General features: G+C 43.3%; 1 protein-coding gene across 4 annotated transcripts in view; it reads right to left on the bottom strand.

The window, feature by feature from the left end:
• Positions 1-3,466: 3,466 nt before the first annotated feature.
• Positions 3,467-22,646, bottom strand: part of LOC144155219 (uncharacterized) — a 37,966-nt gene continuing 18,786 nt past the window's right edge. Inside the window, exons 6-9 of one of the 4 annotated variants that reach the window (XM_077686541.1) lie at positions 18,080-18,260; positions 15,636-15,725; positions 13,183-13,221; positions 3,467-7,944 (exon numbers count right to left, since the gene is read on the bottom strand). In XM_077686541.1, coding sequence (XP_077542667.1) covers positions 7,829-7,944; positions 13,183-13,221; positions 15,636-15,725; positions 18,080-18,260 — 426 coding nt within the window. In that variant the 3' untranslated portion in view covers positions 3,467-7,828. The remainder of the gene's footprint in view (positions 7,945-13,182; positions 13,222-15,635; positions 15,726-18,079; positions 18,261-22,646) is intronic. The other 3 variants (XM_077686542.1, XM_077686543.1, XM_077686544.1) reach the window with 3 other exon arrangements.

Raw genomic sequence — 22,646 nt, 5'->3', positions numbered from 1 at the left:
CCCAGTGTTTACAGCTGCTTTGAAAGAAGCAGAGGAGGAGGAGGAATCGCTCGACAAGGGGGAGAGGTGCCCTTAATTGCTTCTCGCGCAGCTAATACTGAATGTAGATCAATAATTCCAACAGCATTGCACCGCTATATTGGTGCTACGCGGCAATACAGACCTTTTGTAACTTTTACAAAAGGCTTTTCTGGGTCCCTTTAAGAATCTACTACTAGTACATGTACACGTTCTTGAGGAAGACGATTTCATCTTAGAAAATGTGATGCGCAGAATGGTGAGGGGGCTAAGGTCACCCTCACATGAAGGCACTGACGGCCCGGTTCCGCTCCTCCCACGATCTTGTTTTAACTAGTGACTATGACAGATGAACACAGTTGTGCCTCGGGACTGCGACCGCTTTCCGCTTGAGGAATACTGAGGTCTTTCAGGCAAACTGAGCAGCGGAGTCGTACCTCTCCTCACGAGGGGCGGTGGGTTACCACATCTCACTAAAATGGGGATGCATGGACGAGTGGGGCACGCATGCATACACTTACAATCACATTCTGTGGTTTTATAAATTCCTTATGAAGAATCAATGCTTTTTTTTTTCAGTCGATGCTACTATTCGTCAGTCAGTGACCGTGGCATTTCAAAGTAGCAGTACAGTGGCTAAATGAATGATAATTTCTGTGAAAAGCACCACCTTATTTTTTTTCAGCAGTCTCCCACGAGAAAGTAAGCGTGAATTTCTCTGTTCACAGCCACCACTCTTCCCGGTCCTTTCTCTGCCTCCTTAAAGGGGCTATGAAGACAAAATACACGTTTGGTTCATCAGAAACACTACTCTGTCCCGATGACAATCATGGCAATTTTATCGCAAACTTGGAACAAATAATGTAGTATTAAAAAAATGCTAACCAGTGGCTATTTTTTAGCCACTTTCCAGCAACTTTTCCATTATTTCACAGAATCTTGTTCGTGCGATTGGCGGCCGCCACCTAAACTACACCATCGCTAAGACACATGGGATCCATTTCATTGCACAACTTGAACGCCAACGCGCAGTTGACATACTGAATTGTTTTTATTGCCAGCCCGTATGACATCACTCCTGCCCGTAACACGTCACAGTAGGGCGAAATTTGAACGTTTTTAAAAACTTGGTGTTTTCTGTTAAAAAACGTTTTGTGGCTGTAATGGGGGTGAGTGATGTACTGAAGCCCAGTTCTTTCAAACTAAACGAAGTTGTATTTTGTCTTTATGGCCCCTTAAACACTTCTCAGACGGCTACCCCTCAGCTTTTCAGCTGAGGGGTAGCTGAAAAGCTGGTGCCTGCGGAGTGGAATCCGAAATGGCTACCCCTCAGCTGAAAAGCTGAGGGGTAGCCATTTCGTTTCCACTCCGCAGGTAATGACGTCACAGAGTGCCACCTAGAGGGAGATTCCTTTCTGCCTCTTCTCCTAGCGCTCCTCGACAAAGCGCGCCTGGGAGGTGCACAAGACCCAAAGGCTGCGGTAAGTTCATGGTTTCAGAGTGTGCCTACATTACTCTATAGGCTGTAAGGTGCGTATGGATGAGAAATCTTAATTGTACCTAAATCAGCAAGCTTTGACATCTGCTGAATACCACAAAAAGCTTCGCAACGATGGAAATTCGACATGATGCTTGTTGATGACATAACCCCATTACATGCTTCGGGACCAGTATCGACTTGGTTTTAGTGACGTAGCTTTAAACTCTGAAATGATTAGCAAGGTCTCCAGTTTCAGCATACATCAATTCATTTGCGTGGTTGAGCGGGACCAGCAGAACCGTACAATGGATGTCAAATAAACATCTTTAATGAATTCTGTTGCGTTTTTCAGAGCTTTACCATCGTTCTGTCATCTGGTTGGCTATGCTAGCTCATTTTGCAATGCCATGTGCTGCGTATCAAGCTGACGTGTAGCCCACTGTTTTTTTGCTCAGTACTGGGTGCCAAATACCAACAAGATCCCCCGCCCAGAAGGCAACCTAGCTAAGTAAAAAAATCAGACAAAATTCAAGTGCACACTTCTGTGCACAAGCCCGCTCTTCGCAGCACAGGGGTACTGTGGTGTGGTGGAGCAAGACAAAGATTAGTATGAAGAGTACCATTAAAAAAACTGCGACGGCACCGGCAAATCAGTAATTTGACGTTTAAGCCTTGCTGACAAGGTTTCTTTGAACCTTGATAAAGTCCACATGAACGGGCATCTGAAGTATGAGAAGGTGTTTTTAAACATTCCCTGCTTTATTTGACACATGTGCAAAATGAAGCACAGTTCAAGCTAGACAACTGTGCTTAGATCCTTAAATGACAAAGCAACCCATGACATTAGCTGGCAAACACCAGCACTTTTTTTTTTTTTCACACAGCCCTTAAAGATGAAGCCTTAAGGTCATGACTGCCACATAAGCAATATTTACATAACTGCACAACGCTCTGCTACAGCACTGTTGCATGGAATTTGCAAGAATGACAGCTTTTTAACACTTCCTAGGCAATGCATCGACTGTAAGACCGTAAACGCACTATGCCACTTGCACAGCTCAGGCAGATCCCAGACCAGTCCATTTGTTATATACACCCTAATGTAAAATATTGGCAAGTTGTGCAAGAGTTGAATATTTACACGCATTAGTTTTGTAGGCCGAACAGATTTCTAGAGTTTACAGTTTGGAAATATCTCTTCCTTCACAAACATCACGAAATTTAAATAATTTAACCTTCCCATGTCCTACATTAAGCAAAATAAAGATTCAACTCACCATGTTACCAGGTGCCACTGTGGGTAACTAGTTCCTTGAAACATCTGTGTTGAATCTTTCACTGCTCTGAAGTACTCAGTGCATATTGTTTGTTTTATAACTAACCAGTTGCACACAGAAAGGTAAAAACTTTGCTGGCTGTTAGCAAGTGCACTTGTATGAACTATTAGTTGGTAGAGCTAGCAACAAATAAACACAAGGAAGTGACTAGGCAACACATTTTCAGTAACACTTTTAAGGATAGAAAGCTGAGAGCAGACAAGGAAATTGACCGAAAATGTGATAAAATTGTAAGAAAGAGGTGCATCACATAACTTCGAAACCAAAACATGCTCCGCTGTTGGCAAGTGGCAGCCCACTAGCCGTAATAAATGTGGCACCAGTGCTGTACAAATTACACGCACCTACTATGTACAAAAGGCGGGAGACAGAACATGAGCACAGTGAAATTACACTAAGGAATGTAATGTGTAGCACAAGGTTGAATGCGTACCAATGCATTCCAATATCAGGCACCCACAGAGTCACACAAAATGTACCACTACTCTTGAAGAGCTGCAAGCCATGACCCAGGCATTCCCAGACAACAGCTTCTAGCCCAAGAGTGCAGGAAATGTTCTCAAGAAAGTTGCTTGACTAATAATTTACAAATATTCATGCAACAGCAAAAGTGAAGTAGACGCACACAAGAAAAGAGGAAAACACATTTATATTTATGAAAGATAACATCTGTACAGATCAGGAAATGATGGCCTGGCTACTCTGGCAGAAAATATGACGAACAGGATATAAACATGCAAGGATGACCAATGTACATATATCATTCAAATAAGGGATGGTTGTATGCACATTATGTTTAAGTAAATTCTCTCTACCCACCATGATTAAGGGGTACACACAGGCTTGAATGTGAAGGCAGGTATACATATTCGGCAGCAGCAACAAAGATGAACTAGACGTACACAAAACTTGAAGTAAAGCTGCTGTACAGCAAGGCTTACAACAGACCCTTATCAGCACTCTCAAGAAGCTGCTTTAAAATTATCTACGACAATAACTTGCAGAGGTTATCTTAAAAACAGGAATTTTGGCTCAAACCCACACGTTCTAGAATTTCGAACACAAACTGAAGCCCAGCTGCCCTTAATATATTTAATGGCTGCTGAATCAAAGCACTACAGAGATTATAAAAACCTGTAAAATACCATTAAACCAAATTTCACATTAACAAGTGGTTTGACACATCACCACATGCATAACGACACTGATAACCTCAATGTTAAAAAAAGATCAAGATGAAGTGCTGTAACGAATTGTGAAACTAGCAGTGACAAATTGTTAATTACTGCTGTTGTGTGCATTGTGTTTATGTTAAGTCTAGCAGTAGCCCCCTGCAGTCTAATAATGTTGTTGTCAAGGGCCTTAGTGTAATAAAGCCCTACCTATATACAGTAAAAGCTCATTAATTCAAACTTTAATAATTAGAATTTATGGATAATTCCAACTGCACAATTTGGTCTGACCAAGCTTCATACCGTTAGTTCGAATGAGAGTAGGTTCCACAATGGATAATTTGAAGAACGTGCCACCGTATGCAAATTGGGTAAAACTAAACTACCATGAGGGCCAGAGAACTGCAGTGGTGGCTGCATCAATTTTTTTTTTTTGCACAAGTGAAGTGACGAATCAGAAACTCAGCCCATGTAATTTAAGTGTGTTTGTCATGGCATCAGCGGTGTGGCGCAGTTGGACCCAGAGCTCCAACTTAACGGTGGCGTGCGCCCACAGTAAATACCGCACCAAAACACTACAAGAGAAGAGAGACATCCTGCAGGAAGTGGATGCCGCACTCTTGTCCAAGCAAGAAATCGCAAAGGAACACACAATACCGAAAAGGACGCTATCGACTTACGCCAAGAACAAAAGGTCAATTGAAGAAGCCTTAAAGGGGCCATGCAGACATAATACAAGTTTGTTTTACTCGAAAGATTTGTTGTTTTATAGTGCCCGCAGTGCCTCTACGGCAGCAAGTGATGCTTTATTCACTGAGAATCAAAATTTTAACTTAAATTGATTAATTTCTCAGAGAATAAAGCATCGTTTGCTTCCGGACAAGCACTGGGGGCACTTTAAAACAAATCTTTCGAATAAAACAAACTTGTATTTTGTCTGCACGGCCCCTTTAAGGGCTTCAACATGCTGAAGATAGACCAGGGCTATGAGGGGCAACCTGATGGAGAGGTCCAGATTAATTGCTATCACCTCGGGATCTTTAATGTGCACCAAAATATCGACATGGGCGCCTTCACTTTTCACTTCCATCAGAAAAGCAGCCACCACGGCTGGGATCAAACCCATGTCCTGGGGCTCAGCAGCATAACGCTTTAGCCACCCTTAGATCAAAAAGTGCACTCGCTTCACTTTCAAGGGCAAAAGAAAGGCGGAGATTATGGAGTTTTTCAAGAAATAATTAAGTGACATGTTGTGCTACTTCCCTACTGCCGTGTACTGTTGTTATTTTTCACTTCCATTAGTTTGAAATTTCATTAATTCGAGCTGAGATGACGTCCCCTTGCAGTTCTAATTAGTAAGCTCTTGCTGTATATGCTTTCTCAAGTGCACAGAGGCTTGCAGTAGCTTGAAGGTCCAGCAAAATAATGAACTACTCATAATGCACTAAACGATATAATGTTTCATAAATAGGATGTCCCATGAACAGGAATAAGGTCATTTTTAATAGACTCGCTTACTCTACATGCATGAAAGTGTAATATTAGCCTCTGTGTGTGAGTTCAGAACTGCAGACGATCATGTCCACATTCTGATTCAGCCATGATTAAACCAGTGGGGAAAAACTGGACACTGGTTGTGAAGCACAAAAATGAGCCTAATGTTATTAATGTCATTATTCGTGAGGAAATTTTAGTAGTGTGGTTAAGCACACACCTGCAGAAGGTAATGGGGGGTAAGAGAGAGATTTGTTAGCCCTCCCTGAAATTTGGAAAAAATTGGCTGCAATTACAATTTTGACATCACTCTGTTTACAAACGATTTCAATTTACATAGCTTGGCAACTGAAGTAGTAAATTTACAGACAATAAATATTTTGCCACCAGTTCCGTACTGCATAGTGTTTGTCCTCTACTTCTCTCCTTTTGCCCTTCCTGAAAAAGGAAATCCTGCAGACACTCCGTGAAATTTTGTTTTAGTTGCCAAGAAAGAAGGCAGTATTCAGGCAATGTGTGACATGAGTATTTGCTGTGCTAACGTATGTTAAGTGTATAGGGGATGCACTACACGTCACTTTGCTCGCGGTAGTTAAAGCCAGTTTTTTTACGCTCATACGTAGTGCCGGTGCAGTGAAGCTGTTCAAAGCAAACAAATGGGCCGAGAGCAGGTAGCTTTGTGGGACCTACCAGTGCAGCCAAGCCTTACTGTCAATGAGCGGCTAGCTTTGAACATATTCTCCTCGGAGTGCTACATCTTTGGTATGTGCCGAGATGCACAAAAAAGTTCTTTTGTAGACGAGGCAACAGGGCTACACCCCGTAATATTCCTGCACAACCTATTCATTACAGAGCTAGAACAGGGTAGTGAGGTGGTTCCAGTATGGTACAAGGTAATCGAACGGCGCAATTGCGCAACTCGTAGGGGGGCCAGAACCGGTTGTGTACATGCGCAGGGTGCCCACCGCGTACCAGGCAGCGTACTAAGACTGGTTCTCCACTCTGTATTGCCTCAGCCTACATACCGACTCAGTGAAAAAGTTGAATCAATCATGGAATTACACATTCAGTAGAAAACACAACCGATGATTGCAGGTCACGTAATACGACACTGAAAGAACAAAACAAATCAACTGATTTTCCTCATTTCGAGCACCCTCTGATTCTAAGCAACCTTTTCATTTTGAATTCAATGGGTGCAGGCAAAATGTGATAGGATTGAAAAAATACGACTTATAAATTGATGACCATGGGCCTGCATTACATGATGTGATCCAGCCAGCACTGGTATTTCATAATGCGCAAACATATGCCGTGCTTTCCGCTTACTTATTTTGGAGGTAAAAAGTCCTTAATTGATGTCAAATCAGAATTATGGGGTTTAACACATGGAAGCTGCACCTAGGCTGTAAGGCATGCAATAGTGGAGGGCTCCAGATTAAGATGGACCTCCTGGGGATCTTGACCAAGTGCCAAAATCTCGAAACATGGGTGTTTTCACTTTTCGCCTACATCTGAAAAGCCGTCACCGCGACCAGAATCGAACCCCCATTCTTGGGCTCAGCAGCGCAACTCCTCACTGAGCCACCATGGCAGGTAATCTTAAGTGATTTATTGGTCAATTGACAGATTTAAAATCAAAATGGCAGAGCTCTTCAGCACTCTTTTGCACCACGGACTCCAAGATGGCCACATAAAAGCAACATACCATGAGTTATGCGGTTGTGTGCAAATGAGATCACGGACTGGTAACTGAATTTTCATAATTATATATGCGCTTTTGTACAGATTAAAAATATCAAGTCTATGTACAAATCTGATGATGTGGGATGAGTTACAGCAAAAGAGAGAAATGTCTGCTTTTAAAGGCACTCACTTTGTAACACAGAGGAAAACCACAAAAAGAATCACAAGAACAACCTTGTGCACCCCCCTCCCTCCCCAGGAGGGAAAAAAAAAAAAAATCATCAACACTGACAAAACACAAGGTGAAAAAAGCACACTTCCGCCAAGAAGGCTTTTTCACAGACAGCTCATTTCTGCACACTAGCAGGCGTAATGCGAACCAGAGTAATACATCGAGGAGTTACTTGAAGGGCTGTGCTACTAATGACAAATACAGTACCACATGCTGAAAGACCCAAACTATATTTAAACCGCAACACTTTTGTGAGCATGTCCTTTTTGCTGAGAAAAAGTGGAAAAAGAAGCTGCTCTTAAAACCCCGTAAGCCCTGAAGCAAAGCTTACTGCCCCACCACAGTTACATTGGATGGTGTGCGCACGAAGGCAGCCGCTGTGCTTGACGAGCGACACGAGCTCGCTGCATCACACAGGCAGTATGTCGAAAAGGTCGCAGATGCCTTCACTTTCGTCGAGGTGGAAGAAGTAGTCGCGCTCGCTCAGTGGCGGGCTAAGGCACAGGAACGATGACGACGGGGACACTGGGCAGAGGGAAGACCGAAGGCAAAGGCATGTGAAGCAAGCATTTGCACAGCAATATTAGGTGACAGAAAACTGTTCCAATACTTACTGCTGTCAGATGCTGTTGGGAATAAAGATTTCTCGCATTAAGTTTCCACCATTTACACACGAAAATTTCTGTGATTTTAGCTACACGAAAACAGAAATGAAACAGAGGCTTTCAAGAGAAATGGCATCTTTCACCTGGACAAACTCTAGGAGATAAGCAGTCAATAAATCCCATACAGTCTACATTTGTTACAACAGATCCAGCAACAACGGTCTTCCGGTTACAACAGACCATTTCTGTTGGTTTGTTTGGCACCCATGCATTTTAAGTGGAGTCCACTCCGCTAATAATGGACCCGGCTACAGCAGACTATCGGCTACAACAGAATCAATTTTAGGCGAAAATTGTTTTGACTGAATGTTAATCGTGGACTTTCGCGGTGTGCTTTTTTGTGTGTGAGCATACACCCGATATGCATTTTTTGTCTCTTTTGGTGAGGAAACTACTATTTCTGGCAACATTGTCGGCACAGAATGGGTCGTTGGCGCAGCCAAACCAAGCCAGTGCCGGAACCTTTTCACTGTCGGATTAACTAAACATAATCAACGCTGTCGACCAGGGAGCAAAACAGGCCAACCTCGTCAGAAGTACGGGCCTGCCTAAGCAGATGGTCCGCTACAATCTTAAGAACAATGCTGCTGCCGTAAAACGTGACTCCGAATAGCGCTTTCGAATATACTTATTGGCACACCCGGAGGTCGAGTCTACCCTTGTCACAGTTTTTTATGTAATAAAGGACTCAGGTTCAGTGAAGTTCGGCCTTTATTATCCCCACGCATGAATCGTCTCCGTTCTGTTGAATGAAAAAGTTAATGCCTCAAGCAGGGTGATAGTTCCCATCCATTGTGTGCAATTTTCCATTGGCCATGCAGAGTCTAACTGATCTAACTTCCAATTTCACAGCCGTCCTTTATCAGATTATTTGGTACCAGCTGTTTTATTTACCAGACTGGGATCATTAAAAATGCGGAAGTTGCCGTGGGGGAACGTCAGGCAGGAATCCAAATTGTTTGACGAACAGTTTCGGGTAAATCTGCCCCATCAAGAAGGCTTTGAGAAGAACCTGGCTAATTCTGCTGGCCTTGACTGATTTCTATAGCTGGTTAGTAGTTGCTCCTAGTTATATTCTTGTTTTATTTGCTCAGCTTAGCACGCATTTTTAAGCACTCGACCGAATGAGCCACAGCTTTTCCAAGTGCCAGTGCTAAGCTTCGACCACAGCGTCAGGCAATTCTTCTCCCCCGCGTGAACATTGTGCAGAGATGCTGCAAACATGTTACCGCCAATACGTTTTCCTCTGCTGCCTCTGTTTTCACTATGCACAGTAAAAGATATGTAAGTACAAACTTAAAGCAACACTGAAGTGATTTGTGAACATTGTGGGATTACTTGTGCAAATTGTAGTCTGGAGTCTCTAGGCCATGTTTCGGCCACTCTCACTGCGTTTACAAGACTTTATTCAGTAGAATAATTAATTCGAAAGTGCTGCCCTCCTCTCTGCAGTCATCTTGCCGATTTCCTGTGACGTTTCATAAGACGTTCAAACGAGGTAGCTTGGCTTGACTGCACTACTGCACGGCTCACCGACACACCGAGTCGCTGACAGAATCAGTCGGCTCAGCGTTTAGTCGGCCAGCTGCTGGCAGGTCATCGCAGTCCATTCGCTCAGTTGAAACTAAGCCACGACACAATCGTGCCTGGAAGAATGTGCCTCTAGTTTGTTAGTTTGTAGACTGTATTAAGCTCTAAGTTCAAGTAGCTCCAAGCAAGTGCACATGTGACGATTGGCTGACTGGTATGCTGGTAGAAAAATATAAGGCCAAATTACAGGCGAGACAAGAGTTGGTGAAGTTAATATGGATACAAAGAAATTAAAATCAACTGAAACTATTATTTACACCGTATAGCCAAGGTGCGGGAAGCACTTTTTGTGCTGGGAGAATTAGCACAACCGTCAGCAGCACGACCACACATTTTCAATTGTTTTTCTGCCTAAGGAATGCAGTTGCTAGAGATGAGATATCTGTGGTAATTTGGGGGACGCTTACTGCACGAGCGGTATTCAAGAAATAGTCTTCTAAGCTGCTTGGAATGCTAAAACTAAATAAAAATATAAACAAGCTATACCATATATACTTTATTTTTCTGCCCCTGACAGCGCTGGTTCATGGCTGAGTGGTCTGGAGCATTAGGTTCATAGTTTTGCAATTCGAGCGCATTTTTTTAGGTTGATTTATTTGTTTTTTGGCAATGTTTCCTATACTGAATTCAACATTTTGGCGCTGTAATGTTCATTGCTCCACAAGCGAGTTCGCAGAACACGTGCAGACTGACACTGAGTTCTCGTTGGCGTGGTGTTGCCGTAAGCACAGACTCCTTGCGAGAACAGTCGAGAGTCAGCCAACCCTTGGCCTGGCACGAACACGCCTCTTACGATACAGGCAAGAGCCAGGCAAGAGCCAGGAAAGCACCAAAGGTGAGGGAAAAGCGCATAGCATCTGATTGTCTCCGGGGGCACGGAGGGCATCCATCCACTGCGCACGACTCGGCGAGAGATTGTTACGATTCCAAGCCGTGATGGCAGGATTATCTGATGCATTTTACAGCCGACAGCATGACAGAAGCACAGTAACCTATTACTCAGTATCGAGAATGCCCAGCTAACGATAACGTTGGATGCTAACTATGTTTTCACAGAACCGAAACCGAAACTAGTTTGACTTCTAATCTTGGACGTCACTGCCTTAGTTGGTGCGGCCACCGCAGACCACGCATGGTAGTTTTTTCTTCTTTCAGGTTTTATAAAAGAAATATCGCTTTGTCGACCGGATAAACGAAAAGTATGTTTATTTGAGCCAGTCTACGCAATGCAAGCGAAAACAGAAGCTTGAAAAATTCACTTCAGTGTCCCTTTAAAGGGACCCCGCAACACTCTTTGAGCAGTGCAAGTAAACCTGCGCGACGTTTAGATTACACTGCCAGGAATACCTGAGCCAAATAGTACACGTGCACGTGATGCGGTGAGCGCGCAAATCACTCTGAAAGACTCGGAAAAACCAACCGCGCTCCCTTCAGTTCTCCTCATTATGCACCCCTGGCATGCCCTAATGGCGTCATTGAGGCCATGGCTGACCGATCGGCTGTCACTGGTCAACTTCGCGGCTAATTTCTCCCATTTCCGCCGTCGTCAGCGCTGTGTACGAACCTGTTCTATGCCTGAATCTGTAGGCACAGTTTTATTGATGAGCTCAATACTTCCCTTTCTACGGGACCACTCGACAACAAATGTTTATTGCTTCAAAAATGCCCTACCAGCCCGAGCGCGCGCTTGCACCCACACCTGCTTTTTTGGGGCACCAGACTGGAAATAGGCCCCTCCACGTTGCGGAGAAAAGGAGAAAACTCCCCGGCCTGTGATATATCGAAGGCCGCCGAAGAAAACGCCGCGAGCCGCCCCCCTCTCCGTGAGAGAGCGTGCTGCTTTCGTCGCATTGTCCGCGGTCGAGTTGAAAGGGAACGATTATGCGCGATTTCTCATCGCGTGTAGTTTCGGTGATAGTGAACGGATTTTCATAATTCTTGCGGGAGGACTTACGAGATTTTCATAATTCCTGGGACAATAGACTTTACCCCAAAATACATTCCTAGTAGTCGATGGTAAGTGTTGCAGGGTCCCTTTAAGAGGGTCCGTTGTAACGGGCGGACATGTGCAAGCACCCTTTTCAATAGTCAGATATACCTAGAATGTTTTTTTATTTTTCCTCACAGCGGTCCTGTGCAGTATCGTAGTGCCATCTGGAAGGACGAACTGCAAACAAGGCAACAAAATTCGCTGCAGCCCTAGTCACCATACTACTGATTGTTTTCAGTACCCACCCTGGATACGTCATCGCTGACATCCCGAAACACAATTTAGCGGGAGAATTGAAATTTTTGCTCAAAAGTTTCAATTTCTCAGTGAATAAAGCCTTGTTTGCTGCCGGACAAGCGCTGGGGGCACTAGCGTCACTAAATAAAGGCTTTTAGAGTACCGGCACTCGTTTCTCTCATTGTTATGTGCCGCCAGGATTTTCATTGGTCGGTCGGCACCAAGTGATATTTGTTTACATATGGGCGCAGCCATTTTGTTTTTCGGCGCCTCTCCTCTCCCTCCACCTCTGCTGCGCGGACGCTAGAGCAGCCGGTCACACTCTGCCCGTCACAACGGGCGGCGGCGGTTTCGTTGGTAGAGGTGGCAACATTGCAAGCCAGAAACAAAATGGCCCCCAGACGCTACCGGGCGCACGAAGTGGCGGTACTCTTAAGCGTAGCTTATTTAGTGACGCTAGGGGGCCCTATAAAACACCAAATCTTACGACCAAAACAAACTCGTGTTTTCTCTTCCTGGTACTTTTAAGTTTTTCACCGTTTTGTACACACAAAATTGATAAACTGCCTTTTATTCCTGTTTGCATAAAAATTTTCTGATCGAGCTAAAGATCCACTCTTATACAGTCTACCACTGCAGGCTTTAACTACACTACTATACTAAGTTCAATGAAGAACCTTGTTGCAGTGACCCGTCAAAAAAAAAAAGAAAAAAAAAAGTTGTCATTCTGGAGACATTGGACAATAGTAATTTGCTGTCAAGTGTGGTGGAGTGTAGCTGGTCACATTTTCTACAAATCCTACGTTTCTGAAACCTCTCGGTTATCTAAATCTCAAGAATTGAGTTTCACTTCTGGCTCCTCGCTCCCAAATTCAACTAAATAGTAACATTGATAATAAAAAGCTACACATAAACTCACATTATGTTCTAAAGCTGAGATTGCTAATTATTTATTAGAGCGAGGCCAGTATCATATCAAAGCAAAAGTCACAAATGCATAGAGATTGTGACGGATCAGAAATTGCCACGAGGCATTATAAGTCACGGAAAATTCTAGGAGTTTCCAGGTATGTGCCCAGCAAATTTATGCAGTGCTCCTTATGTGCAAAGCCTCCTTTGTGAAAGCACTTCTCAACTTTCACAACAAAGGTAGCAAAAACAGGAATTGAAGATGAAACTCAAGTGCCAATATGCACACTTAAAAGAACAAAATAAATTATTTATGGAGCTTAAATAATAGCAACAAGTTCGCTAAGCTACAAATCAAGATTTCCCACTTACAGTTCTCCAGAACTTCATCGGCGTCAGTCAGGTTCATATCTAGAAAAAAAAGAGACAATAAGATGATCACTCAGAGTGTAACAAACATTATGACCTATATGCACGAATGTGTGGATGTGGGCCTTTGTTGAGGTCCTTTGTGAATCAAGCATCTAAATCTGGATGAATTCCCTACATTGGGTGCCTGCAGGATTAGGGCAACAAAACCTTATTAAACTGTACCATGATGTAACATCAAGTTTTTACAAAGCGGTGCCACTAGTCTGGTTTCACCAAAAACGATGACCTCATACACCCATTAAACAACGCAACATGAAAACAAAATGCAGTTATTTCTGCCAGTCTCCCCATGATCTAAGCAGACCTATGGCTGTATTCTGAGTCATCCCTCCACTCCATGTGTCTCCTCGATTTCTTTAAGCAATAAATTGTAATCAGACTGTGCCCAGCGTTTTTGCTTGTTATTTGCGTATCAACACTCGCACCTGCAGCAAAGGTACGTAATTTTTGTTGTGTTACATTACCGACATGGAAATAATGGTTGCGATATTTCAAAATAACGAATTAAATCTCGCGGTCCCGCGAAGTCCGTTGTAACGAGATTCTACTGTATATGTATATACAGTAAAAGCGCGTTAATTCGACTCTCGTTAATTCAGAAAATTGGTTAATTCGGACACGTCATCTGGTCCCTGTAAATATACGCATCACTCTATGAGACAGGGCGCTCGTTATTTCGGACAGATTTGACCGCAAATCGGATAATTCGGCGACTTTCAGGCCGCTGGCGAGGCTCAAAAACGAAAAAAGAACAATTCGGAACAAAAGTGAAGCTCAAACGCAGCATCGCCATGGACATCAATTATCGACTTGGCTTGACTTGAGACTGGTTGAACGTCTTTTCTTCGCGTGTAGGTTTGGCGGTGCCATCGGTGCCATTTTGTGGCTTTGTTCCCGTTGCTGAGCACCTTGAAGGGCTCAGAAAAATTGTGTCCGCGCGAATTTCTGCTCGAAAGCAGACAAGCATACGCGATTACTTCGTAAAATAAAGGTATGTAGAAAAAAAACTTGCATTTATTGTGTTTATTTTGACCATTCGATAATACGGACATTCGGTTAATTCGGACATTTTTTCCGGTCCTTAGAAATCCAAATTAACGAGCTTTTACTGTATATATATATATATATATATATATATATATATATATATATATATATATATATATATATATATATATATATATATATATATGGCAAAACCTTGCTTCCAGACTGAGTACAAGAACTACACTCCTGATTTTCAGTAGATTCTAAAATGCATGGTTGAATTCCCAGTACAGCGAACATTTTGGTTCTGAATTGCGTAATTAATGGGGGAATGTACAAGGAGGAAGGAGGGGAGAAAACTTATTTCACACAATAAACAGAACGATACAGTAGAACCTCGTTACAAGAGACACTTGGTTATAAGAGATATTCGAATGAAGGCGGTTTGGTTGGTTTTCCTATGTTCGCCATGTTAGCAACATTGCATACAAGAGACCTTGGCTACACGAGACGTGTTTTTTGGTTCCCTTGGGTGTCTCTTGTGACGAGGTTTTACTGCATTTGTTTCTTGGAAAAAATCAATGCTGACTCATTATACAGATAAACAAGGCACAAGAGCACCGATGTGCAGGGCCCACAAAACTGGTAAGATCCTCCAATTTAGTTGTGGGTTCCAGGCCCAACACAATTCTGTGAACACTCTTGGCTACAAATCAGCAGGCTTTGGAGCATTGTTTATGGAGAGTATTACTTTGGAGTATTGCTCATGTATTACTTACAGAGAGCACACTTTTGCAAGTACAGCCTCCGAAATGTTTACTAATATCGCGCGAGCGACGACTGATGAGCATGTTAGCGCCTTATCACGGTGTCCAGCGGCGAAACAGGCGAGAGTACGCGCACGCGCATAAAACTACCTGCTGTATGATTGTTGTCTGCTACGCTGTTCTTTTTAAACCAACACAGCCTCTGCTTTTCTTAACTGCGAAAGCCATTTCACTAGCTGCCACATATAGCTAAACATTCCTGACGAACGTGCCGGGCAAGTGGTACGCGAGAAAAATCAGCACTGGTGATGCGCACGTGCTTCATGTAACCCCGGTTTCTTTTAAACAAAGTCATGCAGATGTCATGCCAGGAGGTGTATAACTCTCAACGAAACAGCCTAGCAGACGATGCTCACACACGAGAGGTCTTTATGCAGGTGCACGTACTCTCACCTATTTTGCCGTGTACACCACGATAAGGCGCTGACATGCCGATCAGTTGTCGCTCCCGTGACATTATTAAAAATTTGGGAGCCTGTACATCGTAGCAATAAATGCAGCGGCTGCCTCATTTTCAGATTTCTTCCTGACTAAAAGAAAGTAGGTGAATAACATGTGATTAGTCAAAGCAAACCATACCTCTCAGGTCAAGAAGCTCTTCTGTGGTCAAATCCTTTGGAGGATCAGAGCCACCCGAAGGTGGAGTACCACAACCAGTATTTCCTGAAACTGAAGAAACATTAATTTTACTGCTACAACAACACACCAAGATAATTCAGTAAAACACACTTCTTTTTCTGTGGCAGGAATTATTTTGCATTGTGAACGACGCTGAAGTGGGTTACACTATCAGTGTTAAAAACAGCTGCTTCAGTGGCCAACAAACCTAGCAGGTTGCCTAACATTCAGGCTTAAAATAATCTCTGTTTGGTACGGTCTCCAACTGTGCATGGCTGCAATATGGCTGCAACTGGCACTGCTGTATAGAATATAAGAAAGTGCAATTAAAGAGCAGATTCACCACATCAATTTAAGTTAAGCAATACAAAAATAAAATCAAAGAAAATATCCTTTCCTATTACGCTAACTCAAGAATAAGGAATTAAAATAAACCAACATTTCATTCATCAAGCCACAAGAAAAAGCAAGCGAAATGGCTGCCAATTAATCTGGCTTGCTTTTCCTGGCCCAAATAGAGAGCAGTCGCTACTCATCAGCTAATTGTGTCTACTTTTAGGTCTAGGTGGAGCTGGCTGCACGAGTGTCAATCAAGAAATGTTCACTTTCTCTGCTAAGGAATGTTCACAACAGGTTAGGTCCAAGCTTTTATAATCAGCACTGCAGCCCAAAGAAAGTGTTGCATTTGTAGCTATTGGTGTAGAGCGTCGAGCAGTAATTGCACAAAGTTGCACTGTACCAACACTTCAAGTGCAGTGGAGAGAAAAAAAAAAAAAAAAAAGCAGCCTTTTTTTTAAATACGCATGATGTGCTTTGCCTTATGAGCGAAACTTTAAACAAAGTGTGCTGTACTAGTTTTTTAACCTTTTCTTTACTGCAAGAGCGAGACTTTTTTTCAGGAGTTTAAGGAAATGTTTTCTTTTTCCTGCCGAAATAACAATTTGCTCAGTCAAACTACTAAATGTAACAAAAAAAAAAGATAACGAAACAGCCAGCTCGATTGTGACACTGCACAAAAGCATGCTACCATAACTAAATTGTTTCTACCGCGACAGTATTATCGTGCCCCAAATTCGTTGCCACGGTCAACGTTTTGGTGTTGAGCGATTTCAGATTTCCTGCCCCAGGATGCATGCATGCAGCAACGTGTGTAGCAGTGTATCAACATGTGCTCTGCAGACGTTACGTCGAATTCTTTGCTCTCTCTCTCTCTTTCTCTCTCTGTGCATGTGTGTGTGTGCGTGTGCATGCATTTTTGATGCCTTCGAGTGGGCTTAGAACGCCAATGTTTACTTGTTATTAGGTCCTCACCGTGGGAATTTATGACTGTAACGTGGGCTTTGGTCTGTTTACAGTGAGCCTGCATTTCTCTCACATCAACTTCGAGAACTCACGACTACTCACAGAAGGCGAGGTTCTGTACAGGGAGAAACACATTGTGGTGATTTGATTTATTAGAGTAGTGGGGGACTTTTCTGAGATTAACTTCTAATGCCGAAAATTAACACCAAAATACACTTACAAAGCGCGTCCTAAACGAACTGTCACATGCTGCAAGCCAACTACGCACCAAGGTAGGAACGGGGATCCTACAAGTGACGTAAAAACGATCGCAGCGCCAGCCTCGCCAGTGGTAGCCCTCGCAGCCAATACAGCGCCTCCTAACTCAGAAGCAAGCACTTTGCAGGCACGAACAAAAGGACGCGAAAACACAGCCCAACCACAATCACGGACTGCGATGAGGCACTTCGGAAGCAGATGGGCAGTGTGAAGCGTGAATAATACGCAGCGGAAGGAAAGCTCGCACTAGTCACCGTCTGGTCTAAAAAACAAGTAAACACGCAGTAACCCTACACCAACTGCATTAAAAACAGCCAAAACTGCTTTCGATTTTAAATTAACGAAAGCGCTGTCAAAACGGCAGCGGTCTTTACCGGAAGCTGCCCTAACATGTAAACCTCCGGTCGCAGAATTCAAACTGGCGGCCAGAGTCGACGGCTCGAAAAAATGATTTTATCGAAGCAATCGCAGTTTACTCCATGCACTGGGATAAAATTTACGGCCTCTGCAAGGTGAGCTCATCGAAAGCGCGATTTGGATGAAACTTGCCGAGCAGACGGTGTAGCAGCAGTGCATTAGCGTGCGCCGACGTTTCTCGCTTTTGCAAAGCCAAGGAACGTTCAGAAATCGAATTAGTACATATTCGATTCGCGAATTGAATTATTCGCGGAAGTACTATTCGATTCGTATTCAAATGTTCGAGTATTCGCACACCCCTACCACCAACAAAATGTGAAAACACACGTTTGCCAACTGAGCGAAATTCTCAGGGCCCCCTCAAGCTTTCGAAGAAATGCCTTAGGTGCGAGAGACAACTTGACAATAAAGAGTACAACGAAACTCACTGGGGGAAAGGTGTGCCCTGTCTGATGCCTCTGCAACCTTGGCTGCGGCCTTTTGGCTACGTGTGATCAACGTACTCGGCTGGGGACTGGCACTCCGCTGGATCTTTCGGGGCGAGTTGCGAGTTGTCATGCGGGTCACAGGCGCCTCCATAAGGGCTTCCTTGGGCTTCCGGATGTCACCCTGCATCACACGACAGAGGGAAAGCTACTTTCACACACGAAAAATGCTTCACATTAGTGGCAACTAGCTGCGTTTTGAGATTGCTTTTATGACTACCAATCTATCCCCCAAAGGAATTGGCACAGAAGTGACCATAAAGACACAACAGCATCGTACAAAAACGCACAGGCTACTTGCTGCACAGCTACAGCACAATTTCAAGGGAGGAACAAGCATGCAGAGGAATCAGCCGTACACCACACCATGAAATGTGCTTTTTGGAGAGTTGGTTCACAATACTGAGAAAACAGAAGAGCACTATGAAATGATGGACGTGAGAGACAAAAAAATGGGCAAGCACCCATCCCACTTGTCTCTCTAGTCCATACTTTGTAGTACTTTAGATAGCGTACAATAAACCTGCCTGACAGAAAAACAAGAGCATGCAAAAAATAATAAAGGAAGAAAGAAACGTACATATCAATAAAATGATGCAAAGAGCAAGCAACTTGGGCATGCGCAGGCACTAAATATCTGATGCCAGTACACATCCCCCAGCAAGACGGATAAATTTCTGCACAGGTTGTTTAGGTATTACACGTGGTTAGATGCCACAAATTTTTCTACCAGTACGAAAAAGCTTTACAGCCCCATAATTCCACATTTGCAACTTTCACAAATGGTGCAACAACCGAAAAAGGTTGTGAAAATTGTTGCTGTCGGTCCCCTTTTAGACATGCAGGGGTGAGACAGCTGAATCATATTTGGGAGCAGTTTTTGGAGCAGCGAAATCTTGATTTTGGAGCAGAAGAACTACAGTTATTATGTCACCTTAGGAGACTAAAAAAATCAAATTTTTGGCAACTCAGGGGGTAAATCTGCACTTTTTAATTGGTTTTGAACATACATAACACTGAAACAGCCTTTCAATAAAGTTTTTTTCTTGCAGAGTATCACAAGGTACGAACTGCACTACCGTTTTACAAACCATTTTTAAATTCTTAGGCTTTATGCATAGTGTGGAGCGCCATTGAGAATATGAAATTGAAAAACTAAGCAACTTTAAGGCATTTTTTTTATCATGTGAATGCCGAAATTATTCTTTTTGTAATCCCAGAATGGGCGTTACGCACAAGTGTAGAGCCACGGCAAAAGTTGCGCAAAGCGAGGTGAAAGTAGTCGCACACCACCAGCCTTCCCATTTCAATCCCCAAGGTGCACGTTCACTACGATCGTAATTTAAGTAACGTTGCTATCTTTAGCCACCTCCCTCTTGGCATTAAATTTTACTTCAGATAGATGAACCATTATCACTATTGTGCGAATAATAGCCCGTCCCGCTATCGGACAGCGGCGATGTGGCCTGCACCGCCACTTCTGCAGTGTCGATCGTCCCATTCCCGCCGCTCGCAAGCTCACTGTCAAAGGCAGCAATAACTCGGCGTTTTATAACACCGCAATTAGTCCAAAATTTCACTTCAAGCACGCACCGCGTTTCACATTCAAGGCCGAAAGACGACGAATTCGCAGGCACCACGTTGTTTTTGATGAACTCCCGTCTTTCGAGTCGCAGTTCCGCAACAGATCAAACGACTTAATGTATAAGCAGACACCCCCATATACAGCATCGCCTTGGTTGGGCTGAAAAATTATGCCATCAGTAAGCATTTTCCCCCACTGAAACTCACGGGAGCGTTAAAATCCTTGGCTCTCAGTCTGTTTTGGAGCAGTTTGGCGCAATTTTTATAATTTTCAAGCTTTTGGAGCAGCCTGGCGCAGGAAAACCAATTTGTATCAAAACTGCGCAATATGCGCAGCTGTCTCACCCCTGGACATGAGAAAGACTGCTTGTTCGCTTTCACATTTTTCCAAATGTCATCTTAACAAATGTCATGATGTTAGATAACAGGGAGAGAAAGAAAAAAATTAAAAACACAGGGTTATCATTTCCTTGGTCTGAGCAGCAAGGAGAAAAACATTGCTGAGTCAAGGAAGTTTTCTTTGCAGGTAGCAGAGCTAGCAAACACACACTGAAATTCCGTTATCCGCCTGTGCCATTTTTAATTTATGTAGGTGTTTTTTGCCAGCCCCCACTTTCATTTTTCTGTCGTGTTGAGTACAGTTGAACCCCTTTATAAGAGACACGTACCGGGGAGCAGTTTCTGTCTCTTATATGAGATGTCTCTTATAAGCAGGGAACCATGTTTTCACTTACTAATCAGACCCTAGTTCAATGTGATCCCCGTATGACTAAAATAAGCTAAAAAGAATGCTACAGTACGTTGAAAAAGATTCATTCTAATTTATGTTTAGCCCCCAGAATTTATGAAGCAGTTCTGAATCTTTGTTTGCTTCATGACTGTATTTACACTGTTTTTTACAACCAATTCTACAAGCTTTTTTTTCCTTTCACTGTTTGTGGAAGATGAATCGTAGATGTTGAGTTCACGAGCGTGATGAATAGCCAGAGTGCACAGCTTCTTCCGCTGTGCACTCAGGCTATTCATTACGCTTGCAGGACTCAACACCTGCGATGCTTCTTGATTGGGAGCTACGCGAGTGGGAGAGCCTGCATGTGCGGTCGCGCTCCAATGGATGGCAGTAAGCTTCAACCACTACTGTAAGTTGCATTTCCATTGGCCGGGCTTCTCATTGTCATTTCATAGCTGACTGAATTACTGTGTGTTTGCTGAAGTTATAATAAATAGCGACTGCAGGCGTCTGTCGTCCACCTGTGTTTCCACAATGGAAGCAACTGCAATTAGTGACTAGTGGCACTGCATCTGAAGTTAAAATGTCTGTTACAAGCGAGATTATCGATTAAAGTTCATTATAACCAATTTTCTACATCCGATGTCTATTATAAAAGAGGTCAATTTAATGGGAAAGATAGGGCAGCCAACCATGTGGGTGAATAGTGTCTCTTATACCCATTTGTCTCTTACATCCATGTCTCTTATAACGAGGTTCAACTGGATTTCTAGACTATTACATGTTAACAGACACACCTGTTGGCAGACTGCTAAAAAATACTCTGAGCATGCATGATTAATAATTGAATGCTGTGTACAAGTCTTTTTTTAGCAGTTGCAAAATATAGTTGTTCCATAAAACCCAATAAGGGGACCTTCTCCAAGTTTAGAACAGCCGGGACAGATCTGTTAACATTATTCCTATTAGCTAAATCTGAAGCTAAGTACAGAAGGCACGCAATTTATTGCTAGGATTTTTCAAACAAGTACCACATTTTCCGGTGTATAAGTCATGTTTTTTTTTCTGAAATTTTCGTTGGTGCATCTTATCCACCGGTGCGACTTATGCATGGAATAAGTCCGGTTCACGGCGGCCACGCGTGGTCAGCGCACGTTACGAGACACAGCTCTATGGTCTAAATGAATCCAAAGCCCACCGCTACGGTGTTTCTCATAGCCCATATGTCGCTTCGGTACGTTCAACCAAAGAATATTCAGCTTTTTCTAGTCAAAAACAATGATAATGACCTGCGACAACCGCGCGCCACCTTTTGCCACATGCCGTAACTACAGTTAAGAATAAATTCAAAGTGACATCAAACTAGGTTGCAAAAACAAAATGCAGCTGATAAATTATTACAGAGAGTTATTCTGAAGGAGGTAAATGTGCTGCTAATTTTTAAAATGACAGCTTGCTGATAAGTTTCGATTTTCCGGCCGCTGCCGTTTGCGTCACTTCTGTCCGCCATGACACCTTTATTGCGCTGATTTACGAAAAAGGACGCATGAGACGCGCGACATTTGGAGAGGTGGCCAAATGGGTCTCCGACTCTTGGGACTCGATTTCTACAAAAACAGTTGTAGCCGGATTCATAAAGGCCGGACTGATCCCGTCCGCGAGTGGTGACGATGTTGGAAACGAAGACATCAATGAGTCAGAGGACGACAGCGATGCGCCGGCGGAACTACCACTTGAAGTTACTGAATTATTTGTTAGCAAATCGAAGGAAAAAGGAGCTTCGATGGTTTTGCCTAAACGCTGTCTGCAAGTACATGCCATCTGTGAGTATTAATAAACCATTTTTGAGAAGTTAGTTCTGTCTAGACATTGGACGGTATATGCGCGTGTCTAGCCCTCCTTACCGCGGGATGCGTTCATAGGCGGTAGCCGCCAGAACCATGTACTTTCGCCGCACTTTCTAACGACCTGATTCGCTATGAGTTTACCTAATTAACAAGTGCGTCTTGTACACCAGTGCGACTTATATACTTTTTTTTTTCTGGAAAAACTGTCGTTTTGAGGGTGGTGCGACCTATACTATAGATTGGAAAATACGGTAAACAGCAAAAAGAGAGAGCACCAGGATGGTAGCTGTTTAAGGTATGACCTGTTCCAGCCAATTTCCTAGACCAACTTAGCACTGTGATGATTCTT

The sequence above is a fragment of the Haemaphysalis longicornis genome, unplaced genomic scaffold (assembly GCF_048455015.1).
Source record: "Haemaphysalis longicornis isolate Haplotype H1 unplaced genomic scaffold, Haemaphysalis longicornis Haplotype H1 scaffold_1, whole genome shotgun sequence".
NCBI classification, from domain to species: Eukaryota; Metazoa; Arthropoda; class Arachnida; order Ixodida; family Ixodidae; genus Haemaphysalis; species Haemaphysalis longicornis.
The sequence above is the reverse complement of the archived record's forward strand: the minus strand, read 5'-3'. Positions and strand labels throughout refer to the sequence as shown.